The sequence below is a fragment of the Scleropages formosus genome, chromosome 2, assembly GCF_900964775.1.
Source record: "Scleropages formosus chromosome 2, fSclFor1.1, whole genome shotgun sequence".
NCBI lineage: Eukaryota > Metazoa > Chordata > Actinopteri > Osteoglossiformes > Osteoglossidae > Scleropages > Scleropages formosus.
This window is the reverse complement of record NC_041807.1, coordinates 41,307,108-41,328,296: the sequence shown is the minus strand read 5'-3', so window position 1 is coordinate 41,328,296 and position 21,189 is coordinate 41,307,108. Positions and strand designations below refer to the sequence as shown.

General features: G+C 43.1%; 1 protein-coding gene across 16 annotated transcripts in view; it reads left to right on the top strand.

The window, feature by feature from the left end:
- Positions 1-21,189, top strand: part of kif1b (kinesin family member 1B) — a 64,509-nt gene that overhangs the window by 16,857 nt on the left and 26,463 nt on the right. For 5 of the 16 annotated variants that reach the window (XM_029247760.1, XM_029247765.1, XM_029247770.1 and 2 more), the window contains exons 3-22: positions 4,349-4,425; positions 4,669-4,848; positions 5,160-5,225; positions 5,983-6,161; positions 7,107-7,218; positions 7,502-7,579; positions 7,914-7,979; positions 8,096-8,113; positions 8,386-8,461; positions 9,029-9,107; positions 9,466-9,608; positions 9,986-10,027; positions 12,011-12,222; positions 14,961-15,040; positions 15,437-15,512; positions 17,435-17,514; positions 17,932-18,038; positions 18,400-18,483; positions 18,947-19,127; positions 19,391-19,463. In XM_029247760.1, the coding sequence (XP_029103593.1) occupies positions 4,349-4,425; positions 4,669-4,848; positions 5,160-5,225; positions 5,983-6,161; positions 7,107-7,218; positions 7,502-7,579; positions 7,914-7,979; positions 8,096-8,113; positions 8,386-8,461; positions 9,029-9,107; positions 9,466-9,608; positions 9,986-10,027; positions 12,011-12,222; positions 14,961-15,040; positions 15,437-15,512; positions 17,435-17,514; positions 17,932-18,038; positions 18,400-18,483; positions 18,947-19,127; positions 19,391-19,463 (2,009 nt within the window). The remainder of the gene's footprint in view (positions 1-4,348; positions 4,426-4,668; positions 4,849-5,159; positions 5,226-5,982; positions 6,162-7,106; positions 7,219-7,501; positions 7,580-7,913; positions 7,980-8,095; positions 8,114-8,385; positions 8,462-9,028; positions 9,108-9,465; positions 9,609-9,985; positions 10,028-12,010; positions 12,223-14,960; positions 15,041-15,436; positions 15,513-17,434; positions 17,515-17,931; positions 18,039-18,399; positions 18,484-18,946; positions 19,128-19,390; positions 19,464-21,189) is intronic. The other 11 variants (XM_018733923.2, XM_018733921.2, XM_018733924.2 and 8 more) reach the window with 6 other exon arrangements.

Genomic DNA, 21,189 nt, shown 5'->3' with positions numbered 1-21,189 from the left:
AATGAATGTCCCCTGTGACATCCGTGGTGGAACAAAGAGCTATTTAATATCTCCCCACCCCCTCCCACCCACAAGGTCTGCCTCTGCTATGGATCTGTAGGCTGTGTGCTCAAGTCAGCACTTCGGCAAGTTGTTGGCAGATTGGAAGCTTTGCAGCTGACCCTGGATCAGTTGGAGCTCATTGTAGAGGTTAAAAGTTTAATTTGCGGCTGCTTGGACTGCTTAGGACTGTTTGCTGGTGATTATTGGAGTTGCTATGCCTTAAAAGGTTTGTGCATAAAGATATTTAATAGTTTATACAGCTGGGTAAATTGTACCATATCGGCTAAGGGTTAATAGGGTCAAGGTCTATGCCAGCAAGAGAGTGGAAACAAACTCATGTCCTTCAATGGGATTTTTGAACACAAGACGATGGCTCTAACTACTGTTCCACCTCCTTCCTCTGGGCATGATTTCTATTGTTTTTAAGGAGGGGAGAGCTTTTTACAGAAGTTCTTCAGGTTAAGCAGTTTGGTCAGAAAGAGATCGACAATTTTCTTGTGGTTTGAATCCAAACCCTGTCCATACAGTTCCTCTCCTACTTTAGTGCTTGCTGTCCTCTCCACCTTAGAAACATGTACAAGGGGCTGTCTTGGCCCTTCAGCTTGGCGGCTGCTGCTGTTGCTGCTCTGTTTATACCGTTGCCAGGAGAGCAGCACCTCACTTGTCTGTCAGTGTTATTTTCTGCTCTCCCACTCCCTCCAACCCAGTGGGTCTCTGAATCAGCCCTTTTGCTTGAGTGCATCTGGCCAAATTGGGCCCAGTCTATCACATACTGGAGAAGTGAGGGGGGTGTCAGTAACAGCCAGGCTATTACCATCTATAAATATTCTCCCTTCCTTAGAAGCCCACACCCTCCCACCGCTTGGGTGAGGCTCTCCTGGCCATCTGCGCCATGAGATTTTTGGGACCAGCCGACATATCTTAGAAGATTTGCATTCCAGTCATGGCCACAAATTCCTGGGTATTAAGGAAGGTTTACATGTGTTGGTCCAGAGGCTACATGCTGGGGGTCTGTAACAGTCCCAGCAGGCACCCAGCATTCTCACCCCTTCCCTCTTGTGTTGTAGCGACTGAGAAATTGGAGCCGAAACTGGGAAAGCTGTTGGACTCCCAAGACTTTGAACTTGGCCTGAATTGTTAAACTGTACAGCTTGGAAAAAATGCTTAATAAGAAGCTTTGGAGAGAAGTATATACAAAGTGGCTATAAAAATAAATAAAATCATACATTTCATGTTTTGTCACTCTTGCAGACTGTTCTCTAGATATAGGAGTTTTTTTTTTTTTTTTCCCTCCCCCCTCCTCCTCCTCTTATTGTGTGTCATAATCTGCTTGGCACAGTAGAGTCCACTAGAATGGTATGTGTGTTAATTTAATCTAGTGGTAGAACTCATTGAAGTCAGTGTAGTGGCTTCTTACATTTATTCATTTAGGTGACGCTTTTCTCCAAAACAGCTTACAATGTTAAGATGTTCTTCAATCATAAATGGTACAGTGATCTGTGTTTGATCACAAGGAGAGACTAATTCCTGTCATATGAGGAAAAAACAATTTCTTTCATATGGTGAAAGTATCAGTGGGAAGGGATGTGCCAGCCCACATCCAGCACAGAGCTGTGCATGTTCTCAGGCTGAAATAAAGTACTTTCAAGTGACAGGTCTTTAGCTGTGTGTACACTGGTGACCACCTGCGCCTCCCTGGTGGCTGCTGACAGACGGAAGCACAGCTGGTCTTCTGACTGTTAGACCTGCTCAGGGGTCTTGGATTGCAGCCCACAGAAATCCCTTGCTTCCTTTTCCAGCTCCATTCCCAAAATTCTCCTTGGCTACATGTGCAGCACCAAGCTTTTAAAGGAGGAGACTAGAGAAAACATTGAAAACCTTGTCTATCCCCTCATTTAATGTTAAATATGTCTAAAATGAGAGCTGGAATGTTCTAGTCCTTTTAAGAATGTAACAGAAGGTCTGTAGAGCCTTTTCTTGGTAAACGGGACTAGTTTTTGATATTTGACCAGTTATTTTTATATTTATTCTTGATTGATTTATTGTGGAATTTAACCACACTTTCAGCATTTGGACTTGAGTATTGCTATTGTGGCCATTTCCCCTTCAGAGTATAGCTTTTAATATTTATTTTGGTGTTTATATTGATTCACAAATGTGTTTGTGGAATATTTATATTTCTTGATTTGGTTATATACCTCGTAACCACTGAATCCCTTCCAGCATTCAAGAAGAACCTTAAAACCAATTTTTCTCTTGATCGTCTCACTCCAACACCATCTGCTATAATTTTCTGTATATTTACTATTCGAATGTCACTTCTATAGGTGGTGGTATCAAACAAGCTCTGTGTCAGTCTTGTTTCTAAAATGTTTCATGTATTGTTAATGTACTTTTGTTCACTTAGAGTTGTAGGTGACTTTGCAGAGCAGTACCTAGTAAATTAATAAATTTAAATGAAAAAATTATTCATTTACTGTGTAATTGTGGCCCTGTTTGCACTCTGTGCATGCTGGCAGCAGGTGTTGGAGTTTTCTGGTTCAAATCCCTGTTCCTGTTATTCTACCCTTAATAAAAGTACTTACCCAGAGTTAATTCAGTAAGCATACTCTCCTGTATAAGTCTAAGTTGCTTTGGATCAACCAAATGGCAAATAACCATAACTAAATTCTGAATTAATTTGTTGTGATATACATGTGGATTTAATGAACACACCTCAGTCAATCCTGAAACAAAGACCTGCACAGAGGAATGTGTATACCGGTGTACACTGCTATCCACCATCCCATATCAGCACTTTCACAATAACGCCTCTTAAATGAATACCCTTGTTTGCTTTCCACCCTGATCCTTCCCACTGTAATGACTGTTTGTCAAATTGTGTGGGGGGTGAAAACATGAAAATCAGCCTCTACGAACACATGTTCTTATTTTCATACTGAAGCTCACAAAAACCTACAAAACGTATTCAGGCGGCAGCAGCTGGAGTGGTAGTGCATCCATAGCGTAGCATTGCTGCAGTGGATGTCAATATTTGTTGGCCAATAATTGTGGGGAGTTATAGGGGGTTAATAACTCTTGAGTTGTGCTGTTTGAGAGCTTTTGGCCTGGCATGTGTTTGTGCTCTGCGAGTGTTCCTCTCTAACAAAGCGGAGACGCAGTAACACTTCCAACACTTACGTCTCCCAAGCTATCTTTCTGTAATGCCGCCAACAGAATGGTCCAGTTGGGCTGCTGCAATATTTCTGGGCAGCTTCAGTAAATATTGTATAGTGTACTGTTGTTCACAATAGTAAAATAATGGTAATAATAATATATTATTGTTTGTTTTTAATGTATTATATGGAGTGTTTTACATCATTTTAGAGACATTTGTCAAAATAAGTCTGGGTTTTTTGGAATGAGCTGAGAACAAACTATAACTTTCCCCAGAAGGAATAATGAGAAATGGGCTCCCACTGTCTGCCTTTTTGCTATCTGTTCCATTTTTAGGAATGGAGTAAGGGCAGATAGTGGGGTATACCTGTACTTCATAGTTATGGCAGCTCAAATTTGTGGTGTTCAGAACTTTAAGAAGCCCTTGCTAATGTTTTATGTTCTGTTATTGTATTCTAAAAACAGCACAAATTGTTAGGCACAGCACATATGATTGTGAGCAGTCAGTGAACAGCTTTCCATGTCATTATTTAAATCTTGTGGGGTGCGTTCAGTCAACAGCTCAGCAAAGCCTAGTTAAGAGCTTAGTCAAAATGAAACCTGTGTAAACTGTGCCCTGGGTTCAAAATGTCCCAGGGGCAGCACAGCCATTTCACAAGACCATTTAAAATGTAAGTTTGGGGCAGATATGGGAAGTAGAAGTAGTGAGTGGAAAAATTAGTTGTTTTATAGTTTTGTTTCTTTTCTCTGATAAAATGCCAAGTACTGTGATCCATCCACTGGCCACTTGTATTTTTGATCTTTAAGTAACTGAAATGCCAAGCGTACAAATTAGCGCTCAGCAGACGTAACTAAACAACCATCACTAGAAACCACTTTGTCCATCAAGCTTGGCCAAAATATACCAGTTTGTGAAGAGCGTGGTGTGTCCTGTTTAAGCCTTTCAAAATAAAAACATCCATAAGACGTAAACCTATGTGTGGTACACTTATTTTTTTTTAAAAAAAAAAAAGGTGCTGCTCTTCTCTAATGCCAACTTTTGAACAGATGATACTGCAGAGTACTTTGACATCTTTATACACATCAACCCTTGAATATCAAACTGTACCTCACGCAGGATTTTTGATGCTCTCTCTCTCCCTCCTTCCAGCGATTTTGAACCCGAAAAACCCAAAGGAACCACCAAAGTCCTTCAGCTTTGACTACTCTTACTGGTCACACACCACAGTAAGCTGACCACTTCTCACATCTTCTACTTCCTCTTGGACATGACTTTTACAAACTCAGGTGTTAACAGTCATTTTTAGATAACGGGGATGCATTTGTGCTATGTTTATGGGTTGTTTGTGTATATCTTTTTAAACCTTATAGGTGCATTTTTGAGCACTGTTTCCCTAGAAAAATAGACCTTTTTGGCAGGTCTCCGTTTTATTTATTTAAAAAATAAATCATGTGCTTCTCTCCCTTCAGCCAGATGACCCTTCCTTCGCCTCCCAGAGCCAGGTTTACAATGATATAGGCAAGGAGATGCTGCAGCATGCCTTTGAAGGGTACAATGTCTGCATCTTTGCTTATGGCCAGACAGGTGCAGGCAAGTCCTACACCATGATGGGTAAACAGGAAGAGGGCCAGGAGGGCATCATCCCCCAGGTATGTCTGGTCACAGAAACTAAAGACCGTTTTACATAAATCCATGCTCTCTCTCACTCCCAGAAAAAGGAGTCCTAGACGCTACTTATTCTCTTTCCTGTTTAAGCCTGTAAACCATTAATACTTGGTTAGATGTATTGTGTTTGAATGCTGTTGTTTTGACAGAGAAGAAAGTCTTTGATACTGACCTTCATTATGAGAAAGGCGTATGTGCTGTGCTGTGCTGGGTTTTCTGCAGCTTCTTGGGAGAGCTCTTTTAAAAAGCTTTTTGTGTCTTGCATTGATCGATGTCAACCACCTCCCCCTCCCAGCTCTGTGAAGAACTCTTTGAGAAGATCAATGACAACAGCAATGAGGACATCTCGTACTCTGTGGAGGTGAGTTATGTTGGCCTAGGGCACCCACCCCCCACCATATCCTGCTGTTTGGTGCTCCCTAATTCATTTGTTTGAACTGCAATCAAAGCCTCAGAACTGATGATTACATTGGCATTTATTCTTTCAGCTAAATGAGTTTCCAAAGCAACTTACGATTATTTACCAATTTGTACAGTGGAATAATTTTTTTTTACTGGAGCGATTAGTTTTTAGGGTAAGTGCCTTGCTCAAGGGAATTATAGCTAATGTGAGACTCGAACCTGCGACCTTTTGGTCCATAGGCAACAGCTCTAACCATGACACTACCAGCTGCCCCATTGCAACAAAGGCTTTGTTGTGTAAGGCTGTGCAGCATGAATCCTAGCGAGAAGAGTCAAAGTCCAGCCTTTTTCCTGAGTTGCCTCCTTTTAGATGAGACAGATCCTGAGATTTTCCAAAAGATGCAGCTTTTGACACCTGGAGAAAACGGCAACAGTTCCGTTTCTATGTAATACGGACAAAATTCTTTACAGCATCACCCCCTCTTGTGTAGTCAAATCCTTTTTTATTTTTCTTTACATACAGCTTGGGTCACATTTTGACCTCTGCTGATGACCACATATGGTCAGTGCCACCTAAGTACAGTCAGATTGACATGAGACTCACTTCACTTTGACTGAAAATTTCAGTGCTTATGGTGTTCTTTGGGTTAGATCTGGATAAGTGCGAGGTGGTCAAGTGTTCGAAAAGACAGCATCACAGTTGACTTGGTTTACAGGTGGCCTACATGGAAATCTACTGTGAGCGTGTCCGGGACCTGTTGAACCCCAAAAACAAGGGCAACTTGCGCGTGCGTGAGCATCCCCTGCTTGGTCCCTACGTGGAGGACTTGTCCAAACTTGCTGTTACTTCCTACACAGACATCGCTGACCTGATGGATGCAGGAAACAAGGCCAGGTGAGACACTAAGTACAGTCATTGAAGTAAGAGTGTCCACTTTTTCTTTTTAGCCCAAGAATTCACTAGGTCCTCTGTCCACCCCAGAAGGAAAGGATGATTTCACCACTCATTTTCTCCCCTCCTGGAGCTTAGTCCTCCTTTGCTTACCTGCCACTGGAACACTTGTGCAGCAGTTCACAGGAAAACTCAAACAGCTCAGCAACCCTCCTTCTCCTGAACTATTAGGGTATACCTTCAGTAGCAGTTTTACCAGCCTTCAGTAGCTTTATTCTTATTTAAGCTGACTTCTTAAAAAAAAGAGAGTGAAAGTATCTTATGAAAGGGGCGACACAGATTTGGTCATAAGCAACTATGCTGGTCCTCATGATTAAACCAAAGTGGAAGAGTATTAAGGTAACTAGATCTAAGTCCCAGAATCCTCTATACCAATCGACCAGTGGTGTCAACTATGCAGTGGGTGCCCCTGTTGGCTGCAGCAACTGCAATAAGCCAGCTACATAAAGTGTCCATTAAGCGGACATGGTTTAACAGGTTGCGATCCATGTGCACTGTTGGTTTTTGTTGTGCTTTCTCCACAATCCTTGGCCATGTCAGCTGAGTGAATGAGTTGCAAATAGTGGTCGGGGTGGTGTTCATGGAGGTCAACACCAAGGCATGACAGTGCTAGTTCCTCTTCGCATATTCTTGGTCAGCTTTGTGGGCACAGCAGCCAAGACATTGCTTTTATGACCATTTATCTCCTCTTGCCCCACTGTCAGTTACTATCTTTCTGCTGAGCAGGAGTCCAGTCTTTCTGTGCTTTTTCCTGTTGACTATTTGCTTATTAAGTCTAACACTTTTCTAGAAAGAGGCAGATTCCACAGACTGCTGTACACCACTGATATACAACTAGACTAATATTTTGAACAAGTAATTCATGGTTCTAACACTCTTGTCCTGCAGGACGGTAGCAGCCACCAACATGAATGAGACCAGCAGCAGGTCGCACGCTGTCTTCACAATTGTCTTCACACAGAGGAAGCATGATAGTGAGACGGACCTCTCCACTGAAAAGGTGATCTGCAATCCCACACACCCATCTTCACCTGCCCTTGTTATGAGGCTCCATCCACTGTGGCTACAGTCTTGGTTGCTCATGAATATGGAACAAGGGCTGAGACTGGGGCCAACAGTGTCCTCATTCAGGGTCACTGTACCAAATGTGGTTTTAAATCCTTAAATGTGCGCACATTCATTTCTTCAAGGATGGGAATTGTTTAATCAAGCTTTTATTTTTCTGTTTTTATGTAACTCTGTGTCAGTGTTCATCCAGAATTACCTGCAATCTATTTCTTCAGGTCAGCAAGATCAGCCTAGTGGACTTGGCAGGCAGCGAGCGGGCAGACTCCACAGGGGCTAAAGGGACAAGGCTAAAGGTAGTCCCCTCATCTGTATCTGCTCTGTTCCCCATGATCTCCACAGGTGGGCCAGGTTACTGTGGTTAAACCTGTTTTGATAATTTCAGTATTGATGACCAGCTTCTGGTCGTTAAATGTCTGATTTATTTGTGTGTGCTTCTTCTGCACGTGTCTCTATCTGCTGAGCTGTCATATGTCTTAAAATGGTTTGGGAAGGAGTAGAACCCCAGTCATCGCATGTGTCCACATTTGTAGTGATGGTCAACTTCAACCCAGGTTTCCACAAATGGGTATGTAGGAGGCCTTTCTCTGTGTAGCACTTTAGCTCTCCTGTTTCATTTTCCCCTTTTAGGAAGGTGCGAACATCAACAAGTCGCTGACCACGCTTGGGAAGGTCATCTCGGCCTTGGCAGAAGTGGTGAGTGCTGATTGGTTGTGTCAGACATGTAGAGGCTGTCTTTCCCGTTGGACATGCTGTAACCCGCTCTGCTGTTGTATCTTTCTCTCCCATTTCCCAATGCTTCCTGTGCTCAGGATAATTGTACCAGCAAGGTAAAACTGTTTAGTGTTCAGCCCTCTACCCTATAACTCACCAGAAATCCCTGAGCATCTGATACATCTCATCAGACGCAGTTGCCTAATCTAGCCTCCCTTGTTCTTTTTAGTTCTGCTTTAAAATAAATTTGTTTCATTTCGCCATTTTTACGCATCTGAAACTTCTGCCCAGTTTGTAGTATTTGATTGTTGATTGCCCCTCGTCCTTTAATATACAGTCATGTTCGTGACTCCGCTTTAAAATACTCCATGTTCTTCATGTGAAACAGAGCAAGAAGAAGAAGAAGACAGACTTCATTCCTTACAGGGACTCTGTTCTCACATGGCTGCTCCGGGAGAACCTGGGTAAGAAGGAATGTGATATTAAAACCGGCATAAAGCTAACTATGTATGCCAACTAGCTAAGTTGACATACAGCTAACTATCACTGTAGGATGGTTAGCTGTATGTCAAAACCACAAAGCCCCTTCTTCCTCCTTGTGGAGGTGCTGATAGTCTTACTGTAGGGTGATCTCTTGGCTCCTTAGCTATGGTGTGGTTGCCTTGTCATGGTGTACCCTGCTTTATACTTTATACTTCCAGTATAGGATCTCCACCACTACCCTGACTTGGATAAGTTATTAATAATGGATGAATGATAAAGGTAAATGCAGCACATTTGACAGTTTTAGTTTCATACATTTAGGAGTTGCATAAAAATGAGTGATCAGGGTTTTTAAGGCTGTTCCTCCTGCAATGAAAGTCATTCTTAAAGTCATTATTTCTCTACAGCAATTTCAAATTTCACTTTGAAATTGAGGATGATGTGTAACCTTTGGTTAGTGACTGCCTGCTTCAGTTTTCAGTGTTTCTGCACAGTTTGTGTCTGCTTATTTATTGACCCATTCATTCGTTTACCCCCCGCCACCTCAGGTGGAAACTCCAGAACAGCCATGGTCGCAGCCCTCAGCCCTGCCGATATAAACTACGATGAAACCCTCAGCACGCTGAGGTACTACTTCTAAAAAGCTCCCTTAGCAGCACATAACATGATACAAGAAGGTTGGAAGTGGCCTGCAAATTGCTCCATGTCTCATTATATTATATTTACATTTTACCATGTAGTTCTACCTGCTCTTCTCTACAGCAGTTTGAATGTTACATTTTCACCCATTAAACAGTATATAATTTATTGAAGTACAGTTCCTTAGTTCATGATACAGCAACAAAGTCCCTTGCCGGGCTTGAACCTGGAGCTTATCTTACTGTGGTCCAGGTTCTGCTTGGGTGCTGTTAGGGGGGTGAGGGGATTCTGCAGTGGCTGTGTTTGTATTCCTGCCCGAGTCAGACATGTGTCTTCCCCTGTGCAGGTACGCTGATCGGGCGAAGCAGATCAAGTGCAATGCGGTGATCAATGAAGATCCCAACGCCAAGCTGGTGCGTGAGCTGAAGGATGAAGTTGCGCGCCTCAAGGATCTACTCCGTGCCCAGGGCCTGGGTGATATTCTGGACAGTGAGTTGAAACACAGTGCCCCTTATAGGACAGGACAGGCACAGTACTTTAAATATAACAAGCCTTCCCACACCATATGCCCATAGAATGTAACGTTTCGTTCACAGATTTTGGTCCGTCTCTTTCCAGTTAATTTTGCCAGTAATGTATAGCATGTCAGAAGAATGGGGCTCATTAATGTATGTGGATATGAGGATAATCCACATATTTACGTCACATGGGAACTTTCTCTGCGCCAAAGTTCTGTTTCACCTTGTCTTCATACTCTCATGTTTGTCCAGCTGGAGATGTCTAACACCTCCCTTTCCCTTCGTCACTCTATTGCTAATTTGACGTCTGACCTCTGATCCTTCTCGTGTTCTCCTGCTTCCCTTCAGTTGAACCGATCGGGGATGATTGCCCAGGAAACGGAAGCAAATGTGTGTATTGGGTGTGCCGGTGCCTGCAGCCCCTGTAGCCTGTGCCCCGCCTTCTGGCGGTTCACCATTGCTTCTGGCACCCCCTTGAGGGAACCTCGCTGCTTTTTGCATGCATCAAAGCTAATGCTATTGCTAAAGTTCAGCTTGAGCTGTCCCGGGATAGATGGGGGCTAGCGGAAGTCATACACTCCTTAAAGGAGGGATGGGGTAGTTTGTTTTTGCACTTGTATTAAAAGAGTTGACTTAAAATGCTTTTGAGACAGCCAGACAGAGTAGAAAAGGAAATGCAGGACTGGTGCTGTATTTACTAAATACTTTGTGTCCTGCTGCCTCAAATCTTGTAGTTAATTTTCCCCTTAATGTTTTCTCCCTTTGTCTTGGCCTTTTCTCTCCTGCCAGTTCAGCGTGTCTGCTGTTTCATTCATTGCAGGTGGCAGCATTGATGACGTTAGAATGCTAAACTCTCATTTTGAAACCATGAGCTACCAGAACAGAGGTGCATGTCTCACTGTTCCTGGATGTGGATGTTGTAGCAATGTCTCTTAGCCATACCCTGCAAATGTACAATAGTGCTTTCTAGTTTCTAGTCTTGTATTAATCTCTGTATCTGCTGCTGATACCTTTGGAAGGGTTTCTGTGTCCTTTTTTCCTTCCTGCTTTCACCTCTGCTGTGTTTGCAAGAGGGAAAGCCGCTCTTTAGTAGCATATTGACCCAGTGTCTGGGAATTCTAAAAGTGAATTGTACTTTTGATTGAGTCGGTACTCAATTCGTTCTTTTTCTGAAACGGGAATGACACATTTGTAATCATTTTAATTTGTTCCCCCTTGTGTGAGTGCAGGAAATTTTCATTACTTACAGGGAGGATGCAGCAGAAGTCTTAATATTATTGTGCTGTGGTCACTTCTCTCGGGCAGTCAAGTCCATCAAGCTATTTTCACTTCAGAGGAAGTAAAGTGAAGAGTAGATCTCAGTGTAAATTCATGTTTGTAAGCCTCTTCCTGCTGGTGAGGCCAGGAGGCATCCTCTGTATTTGGGAGGCTCGGAGACCTGTCTCGTAGCACCACCGTATTAATCGGGGGAGCTTATCCTGCTGCATGTTCCTCATTGTGCTGCCCGTCCGTACTCTGCTTTACTCCCAACTTCCCCTGCCCTCTTCAGCTGTCTGCCCGAGCCATTGCCCTGCGTTTCTATTCCATCCAGCATTCTGTACAATGATGGCAGTTTTTACCCTGATCCAAGCCTTTTTGCTTGTAACCTTTATCGTATACACATGGTCTCACTGACTGCGCCAAACAGCAGACTTTATAGTTTGCTCTGTTTTTAAAAATATATTCTCAGAACTGGTTAAGAAGATTCACAGAATAGGGTGATAATGGTGCTGAAAGATAACATTTGACTTGGGCCTCTCTTCCCATCAGGTCATTGGGTGTCAATCTGACTAAGGTCAGATTACTAATTGAGGTGAAACTTCACTTTTTTTTTTTTTTGTTTGTTTCTAGTCTTTGAATCCATTACACTGATAACAATTTGAAGGGATTCAGTGTGGCCAAAACAATTTCGGATCAGTGCTCTTTATGAAACTGTTAATACATGAATCAATTCATAATTAGATCTTTAGCACTTTCATATAAAATTACAGCCAATTTTGATATCACATCCCTTCTTACCCAGGGTCTCCTGGCTTTCAGCCTTGTAGTCACAGGTCCCATTCCTTACCTGCTGTACCTCCTGTTATCCTCCCTGGAACAGTACACACACTGCACAGCATGGGATCAGCTGTGAAAACTGCCAGCTTGTCAAGCTAACCCGTTTGGTGCAGTTCCTGTGTGTGTTTTGTGTGTCTTACACTTAGTCTTTCCTCCTTGTTTTCTCTCTTTTTTTTTTTTTTTTCCCCCCCTCTTTTCCCTTTCTGTTGTTTCTACCTTTTTTGCACCCAACCCCCCCCCCCCCCCCAAACTCCATCCTGCCCCCTGGTGCTTCAGACCTGAAAGACATACACAACAGTAAACATAGATACTTGCTTGCGTCAGAGAACCAACGGCCTGGCCATCTCTCCACAGCACCCATTGGCTCCTTTACAGAGCCCCCTCTGCCTGGTGCTCTTACTGGTCTGGGGGGGCTGCCCTCTGTCACCAGCATCCAGGAGCGCATTATGTCCACGCCGGGTGGGGAGGAGGCCATCGAACGGCTAAAGGTACGTGTTCCCCACTGCACTCCCTCTGGTTCACAGTATCCATGTCTTGTAAGGACTGACTGGCAGGGCAGATGAAGGTTCACCCATGCAGACTCAGTGAGTGTTGGGCTGCATTTGGACAACATGGCACGGTGAGATGGGTGATATGATTGGACAAAATGGTGTGGTAAGCTCGGCTGGTGATTGGATACGAGGACAGTATTAACTTTATTACAGTGCTCACTCCTATCTCCATACTGACAAAAGTTGAGTGGTTCTTACTGTAGCCTCACTCATTGGGTCTGTATGTGAGCCCATCGAGAGGATGTCATTTTCTGCAGTCACAGAAAGAGGCTTGATTCCCCAGGCAGTGGATTAGATGAGAATTACATCTCTCACCGGGGGTGTGTGGCGGTTGTGGTTCTCAGACGGGGGTTCGATACTGTCCAGGCTAAACTACTACATACTACATAGTTGTGTGTTAAGACAATGAGTAATAATATGCTAGCCCCACGTAGCTTCCTCTTAATGTCGTCTCCTCTTTTCTTCAGTCAGTATCGTTCATAGCCCACGTTCTCCAGGAGTCTTAGCATCCCTCTCGCTGAAGTGTTCTGTTCTCATGTCCTTCTTACGCGTATGTTCCAGAGCAAAGTAAACAGTGCTGCAAAGCAGGGCACGTATAATGGAGAGCATTACCATGGCAACCTTTGCTGTGTTGTCATGGCTGCATTTGGCAATTCCGTTCCATCACAGAGGAAACATTCTAGATGCAATCTGTGTTCTAGTTGTTGTTGTTAAAACATATGTGGCTTGTGTATGACATCTGTGTTTGGTTTCTTAATCAAACTTATGATTTGAGTGCTGCTGCAGGGAGAGTTGGTGAAATGTTAAACTCTTGCTGAGGTTTCATGTCTGGGAACAATGGCCCATTGTGGCACTGCTTGTTCGCAGTAACAAGACAAGAGACAAGATGGGGGGGTAGACAGAAGGCTGGAAGAGATACCCTGGCCCCACCCTACCCTACCCCCTGCCACTCATCCTCTCGTCACATGCAGCCCCCTGTATTTTCTTCTGCTCTCACTTACTTCTGAGTGGGAGGCTGTGCCGGGTGGCCTTGTCCGCCAGGAGCTGCAGTTGCTATGGTGACCATGGTGGCCCAGTCCATCGATGTCACCCGATGACGTGGGCTCACGACGTCACTCCTTGCGTCAGGGCAAAAATAGAACTGGTCCTCCTTGTGAAAAAACACCAATAAGAACACATTGTGCTTCTCACATCTATACAATATTAACCTCTGATGATGAAGATGCAGAATTTGGCTTCTGTTTGCTGAGACTTTATTAGGTCATAACAAGGCTGCGATAAACCATATATGTCACATTAATATATAGCATATGTGGCTGATGGAGGGATTAAAATAAAAATTTATTTTAAAAAGCACATTTATAAAGCATCTGTTGTCCAACATGCTATATTAACCATCGTGTTGGTCTGAATAAGGGTGTTGTTGGCTGAAAGAGTGGATGTGAAATATGACTTCTGCCATGCTGCATTGTGTTGTCCTGTCCTAAGATTTACTGGCATTGAGGCAGACGTGAGTATATGAAGAAGGTACCCCCATACACAGTTGATGATGGTGATGATCTTCTTGGCTTGAAATAGAAGATATTTAATACCTGAATACCTCTCTGCCTTCTGTTGCTCAGCTTGAGTGGTGCAATCCCCATTTAATAATCACAGAATAATTAATTCACTTGTTTCGGGAGTTGACTTTTTATACCTTTTAGGAAAAGCTTCAAGAAGCATTTTACTCTTACTTCTGAAACATGGGTGAATGTAGTTTGACAAGCTTCGTTCATTCCTTCATTTGTATGACAAAAGTACTGTTCAGGGACATCCTGCTTTAAAGTTCCATGTTTGATCCTTGAGTTTTTAATTCATTCATTGGGGAGTTCTTTTGACAATTCAGTAAAAGTGAGAACCTCTCTCTCTCTCTCTCTCTCTCTCTCTCTCTCTCTCTCTCTCTCTCTCTCTCTCTCATATACAAGTCCCCAGTGACCTGGGCAGATAAAACCCACCCTGCTAGGGTCTCATGTGAACAAAGTCTACACATTTCCTCAACACAAAACCAAGTGATGTTCTTCTCTCTGTGTATGTGCCATCTTGTTGAAAATGTGTATGATGACAATTAAGTTCTCTTATTACTGTGACACTTTTTGGTTTCAAAACACTTATAGAGAAGTGTAGAGGACTGGTGTCCTTGAATGTCTTAGATTTTATTCTGCTGGAATGCAGTAAAATGGTGGGACATGTTTTCGAAAAAAAGGTAACTGGCTGGCTTTCAGGTCCTGCACTGCCATCCTAGTCACTTTATGGTGGAACGGTGCTCTGAAACTCTCAATCACTTGTTTACGAATCCCAAGATGTTCAGTGTAAAGTCATCCTTACACCCCCACCCGTGCTGTACCTAAGTGAGAACTTGGATCACTCACCATGTTGGTTGTAGGAGGTGTCCCTTACTGTTGTTCTGTCAGTGAGACTCCTTAATGCCTAGTGAGATACACATGCAAGTTCTCCTCCAAGGCTTCCTGCCCCTCATTTAATGTATTTCTCTGAATTTTGTAGTCCATAAATCACAACAGTTGGAGGATTGACTATTTACCTTTGGTCTTGTACTACTTTGTTATGGGTGGCTTTGCATTGTGCCCTGTCTCTCATGAGCAAAGGACCTCTTACGAGCATTCTGTTCCTCCTCTCAGGAATCCGAGAAGATCATTGCTGAGCTGAATGAGACCTGGGAGGAGAAGCTGCGTAAAACTGAGGCCATCCGCATGGAGAGGTGAGCAAACGTAGAAAGGTGGGCTTTATGGGAGCAACTGGTTCATCAGTTCATGTGGTTTTGCTGTCCATTCTGACTGGCTGTCAGGTGACATGCTGAGCTTCAGAGACCCCCCCCCCGTGTCTGACAGTCACTGTGGCCTGTGAGCAGTCACTGTATTTTGTCTTCATCCTTAAGGAGATGAACAGTGAAAGTGTTCCACAGGACTTCACACATTATATCTTCCACATTAATACTTTAATGAGAAATCTTTATTGATCCCCATGGGGTAATCCAGTTTATTTGATAGCTTGTTCAAATTGTAAATATGTTGTAATTCTAGATTAGTTTCAGTGCTAATGAAGAATAATTATTGTCAGTATTATTGTGCAAACCCTCTCTTTGCACCCCGCCCAGGGAGGCACTCCTGGCAGAGATGGGTGTGGCCATTCGTGAAGATGGCGGCACTTTGGGGGTCTTCTCTCCTAAAAAGGTATGTACATCCTTCTTGTGTGTCTGGTTTGGTGTCATCGCCTTTCACCTCCAGACCTCTTTTGATGCCCTTCACCTTGTGGCTGCACTTTGTGAAAAGCAGGGTTTGGACTCTGCATCATCAAAGGCCTCACACAGCAAGATACATGTACTAGAGCAGTGTGTTATTACTCTTTATTTTCTCTCACTTTTGCCTGTCTCTTATAACTTGTATTTAATTTCACTTTTTTTTTTTTCTTTCCTTGCTCTATTTGTGTTCTTGGTCAGTTCAAATACAAGCGCTGAATAACTCCTTTGTTTGGCAAGCTGTTGTAGTTTACAAACAAGGTTAATTAATGAGCTGTCAAATAGCCTCAGTAAATTCATTTGCTCTTTTGAAGTCTTGGTCACAAAGGTACTTACTGACACACTTAACTGTATAAAAATAAAATGACAATTTATGAATTTATGATCCATCAGATTGTCAGTGGAAAGAGAATCAGGAGAATGAGTGAAGATTATTAACCCATATGTTGACCTCATTAATTATTTACCCATAATTTATATTTAAATACCAATGTTATCAGTCAATGAATCTGGTCTTCGCCTCACTGTAGAGTGGAGTTCTGTGTGTGAGGCTGGTTGACACACCCTCTTGATTGTACATAATACTTTACATTAGTTAGGCAACTCGTTTGTCCACCGTCACAGGAAGTTCTTCACTCTTTCATTCATACTCCTTATATTCAGCTACATTTTTAACTGGGGACTACAGACAGAGGTTTGAACCATTGCTTTGCAGTCAGAATCAGGGTTTGAGTCTCTGCCCCCTCTGTAGTATTCCTGATCATCGTGCTTACCCTCTTTTACAAATGGGTAAATCAGTTTAAGTAGCTTAGTGTACAAACCTCACATTGCATGTCTTTCAGACAGGGATGAGATAAATTAATAGTAATAATAATAATAATAGTAACATGCTCTATGTATTCTGACATGTAACCCCTCTAGGGATTTGACCCTCTAGTCTTTTTTTTAAAAGTGGGTAATGTTTTATCCTCTGCTGTTATGCCTACCCATGACCGGAACCTGGAATTTTTGGTGTGCCCCACCCCCACCCCCACCTTATGGTACTTTAGCCCACCTGCTGATAGAACAGACAGTGTCTCTCTCATTATCCAGCATAGGGAAGGTCATGCCTCCAGCAGGGGATTGTGAGGGAGTGTTCTCCTCTCACCCTGTTGGATTTGTGCTTCTGAAAGGCAGCTTAGCAAGGGGACTTCCCCACTCATGCTCTGGGTGGATTAGTGCTCTGTGTTTCTGATCCATGCAGCTCTGGTCACATGATTAGGGAGAGGAGCATCACAGGTGAAGCTTTTTCCAGCCTTGAGGTTTTGCTGTCAGTTGGTTAGGTTGGTAATGTGTGGAATGTGCCAAGGTCGTCATGTGCAGTCAAAATCTCATAATATAGAACAGTCACTTACGAAATAATTACAGTTGATGCCTTTGAAACTGCCTTTTGTTTACATGCCTGGTGGATGAGAACATGACAAACACATCTTCCATCTCCTCAATAATGTTGTACTCTTTGTATCTTATTGTTCAATTGATCATTCCTGTTCTTCTCATCTGTTTCTCTGTGTCCCTCCTCTCTACCCTCACAATGCCACCTCTCTATGGTTTAGCTCTTTGTAGAGAGGCCCTGTGATCTCTATGCAGACTTTAACGGGGTGTTTTCCCCAAAAAAGGTTGGTATACCTTAGGAGTGTCTGTTCAGCAGAACTGTGGGACTAGTCTGTCACTTCTGCATTAGTTGATTAGTGAGTAGTAATTACTAAATGATGTAATCTAGCAGCTGGAGTTGAGTGGAAGCACTTGTTTTTAGAATGTGATCATCCTGTGATACGGTACCACATTGCATCTTTGCTTTGCCCTCTTTATCAACAGACTCCTCATCTTGTCAATTTGAATGAAGACCCCCTGATGTCAGAGTGCTTATTATATTACATCAAAGATGGCATTACCAGGTCAGAACTTTAATTTTTCAGATGTTTTTTCTTCTTTACTGGTTTCCTATTCTCAGAGGGCAATGGGCTGTTTAGTTAGGGGAAAGACCTTCTTCCTGTGGCCTGGAGATAAGCTGTCAGTCTGTAGTATGATGACTTCCAGTACCCATTTGTTTACTGTTATTAAATGCTCAGTGATTTCTGTAAAATTATGTAATGATGTTAAATGCAATCCTGTGCAGGTTTGTAAGTATGAGACCACAGTGGTATGAGGTAATGTGTCAGAATGTCTCTGGCATAAATAGACACATGAAGCAAGTGTAAGGAGTGGATGGAAATTTGATTGAACACACACAAGGAATGGGGGGTGGGGATACAGGCTGAGTGACTTGATGTGGTGAGGTTTCTCCACCAATCAGATGACTCTGTCCCTTTCAGGGTGGGGCAGGCCGATGCAGAAAGGCGTCAGGACATTGTGTTGAGTGGAGCGCACATCAAGGAAGAACACTGTGTTTTCCGCAGCGAGAGGAACCTGAATGGGGACGGTGAGCTGTCGACACAGTCCTCATGCAATTCCATTCCCTGCGTCTTTGTGCAGAACTCCTTTCTGGTTCAGGCTGAGTGAATTGCACCCACTTGGATGGAGCCAGTGTGTATGTGGGCAAATGAAGTTTCTACGCAGAAGACGTAATGATCTCCTGAAAGGTCCAGTGCAGCACTCAGCAGCTGTTACTGAAATGTTTTCTTCTTCACTGTACCCTTTCTGCCACTTTAGTTGTCATGCATGACCACTTCAGTACCTGAAATGTATCATCTCAAAGAAATGTCAGATGGATGTCACTTTTTAAGCAAAGTTATGGAGTGGCAGTATAATTTGAATACTGACAACAATTCTGCCTTCCGCAGTCATTGTCACGCTGGTTCCGTGTGAGGGATCAGAGACGTATGTCAATGGCAAGCGCGTGAGCGCCCCTGTGCAGCTGCGCTCTGGTGAGTGTTCCTCGGGAGGGTCCTCTTTGTGTGTACGTGTGAGAGAGACGGGGTGATGGAGTCACTCAGGTATCCAAACACATGTACAGATGTTTAAAGGGTGGGGAATTGCAGTCATACCATCTATGGCATAAGCCATTGAGGCTTTTATAAAGGGCTGAGGGTAACTTAAAAGGGAAGTGGAAAATTCCACTTTACATGTACAAATAAACTCAAGACCAAGATGACAAATGGAAGGAAAGAAATCAGGACACAAACTGTGATCTGTAGTGCCTGGGGATAGCATCTTTAAATGGATAATAAAAATGTGATTTTGATGGTTATGTGTGTACAGGGAAATGCTGACCCTCTTTTTTAATAAGATCTCATTGGTGAGAATTCTTCATTTCCAGTACAAATTTTTTCTTGTGTTCTGTCAACTCGTTTTTCAAAAAATGTCTGCGCGTGCACCCCTGCATCTCAGGAAACCGCATCATCATGGGGAAGAACCACGTGTTCCGGTTCAACCACCCAGAACAGGCCCGTGCAGAGCGGGAAAAGACCCCATCAGCCGAAACGCCAGTGGAGCCTGTGGACTGGACCTTCGCCCAGCGTGAGCTGCTGGAGAAACAGGGCATTGACATGAAGCAGGAGATGGAAAAGAGGTAGAGTACAGCTGCTATTCGTACAGGCAGTGTGTACATGGAGTAGGAGATGGGAAAAGTGGAAGGGAGAGCAGAGACTGTATTCAGAAACTATTAGTAAGTTTAGTCTGTAGAGTACTACGGAGTAGGCAGTACAAGCAGACCACCTGATAAATGTGGAAGTACACTTGTTCTCCTGTGTCCCATCTTTCTGTTGGATTATTGTAAACATTGCCTTCATCACTTTGTCATAGATTTCTCTTTCTTATCATCCCTTTTCTTAGACTGACAGAAATGGAGATCTTGTACAAGAAGGAGAAGGAAGAAGCGGACCAACTCCTTGAACAGCAGCGACTGGTAAGTACATCTCTTTAATGAGTTTTTAGTTTTACGAGATCTGATACATGGACTATTTCTCAGTAAGGTGTCCTGGGCTGAACTGTAACAATGGGGAATGCATGATTTGTGTGAAATAATTGCCAAAGCTATTTTCTCTGCTACTCTTGAGTTACTACTTTGACATTTCAGAAGAAAGTCTCAGTGTTAATCAACTCTGCTTAGTTACTGGGGGATGATTAACGCTGTTTCAATGAGGGGATGTATTATGTAGGGGCTGTTTAGAAACCATATGGAAATGTGTTCCGCTTGTACTGTCGGAACTCCGGCCAGAACTAATTCTGCACTCTTGACCTCTGATACGGGCTGGTGTGTGTATGTGTGTGAGCACTATTCTCACTCCCAGAGCATGTACCAACACCTGTCTTGCATGGGGAATGTGCCCTAAAAAGACTGTAGTAGGCAAAAAAACGCACAGCTCCTGGTGGACAACTTTCTCTTGTTAGTTTGACTCAAAGAATAGATTTCCTAGTAAGTGTTTTCCACTTGTAGTTCATTTTTAACTCCCCCTACCCACCCCCATGTAGATACAAACTGGGTCTTGCAAAACAGCACCTGAAAAACCAAACACACATACAAAATGAAAAGAAAACTGAAATGGATTGATGCGAATATGCAATCCCAATTAATTCACAGTTGGAGATCGGGTGTGATTGGCTTTTAGTACTTTTTTGTGCCCTTACTGCTTGTATATTGTATGAAGCTCCTTCAGTTTGCTGCTTTTGCATGTCTTCTGGTTTTACTCTCATTTTACTATATTCTTAGCATGTTTTCTTAACAGTCCCCCCCCTCCCCTGGAGTACCTGTGGATTCTGATAGTAGCACATATGATGGTGGTGTGCTGCTGTGCTGGTTGATGCAAAGTTGGCCTCGGATTTGCTTGATTACTCCTCAGTTTTTCTTTTTCTTTGCACGTCTTCAGTTCTGCAATGCGGTTGTCTTTCTGGCCAGCTCATTGCAGTTCCGGGGACTTTTGTTTAGTTTCACTGTCTGTAGTGACAATGTGGTTTCTCATTGACTTCATGGGATTCCTTGTGTTCTTCACTGCTGTACCAGGTAGTTTTACACCAGCACAGACAGGTTCCAACACAGAACAAGCCTGCTGCTATGGATTGCACTGAGACCTCAGGAGGCTTCAGTTTTTGGACTTGTCGTCTTGTCTTTTCACCAGTACATTAAACACGTTTCCACCACATATGTCTTCAACAAACCTATCGATATCCGTTGCGTGCTCACGGTTTCATGGTCATCATCTTTCTGACATGGTATTTGCTCAAACTTGTGGCTAAATGTTCTGTTGCTGGGGTATAGTTTGTGGAGAAATGATGAGAAACTGCATTTGGTCTGAACTAACTGCTCACTCATAGTGATTGTATTAACAGTACTGACTGCTCTCCAGCCTTTCCTCTTTGTCTCTTCCTCTTGCTGTTGAAGCACTGACTTATTCTAATGCACTTCCTACACTGTCGATTCTAAACCAACTGCTCCATGGACTTGGAATGGACGAACGCTCCAGTAACCCCTCCACCATTTTGCATGCATTTGGAGCAGGTTTGGGGTGCATCTTTTAAACAGAGTGTTACAAGGAGGAAATCCTTTATTTAAAAAAAAAAAAAAAAAAATCTGAGCTGCATCTGTCCCCTTTTTGTTAAAGTTCTTTATTGTTTGGCATCATGATCTCATGTTT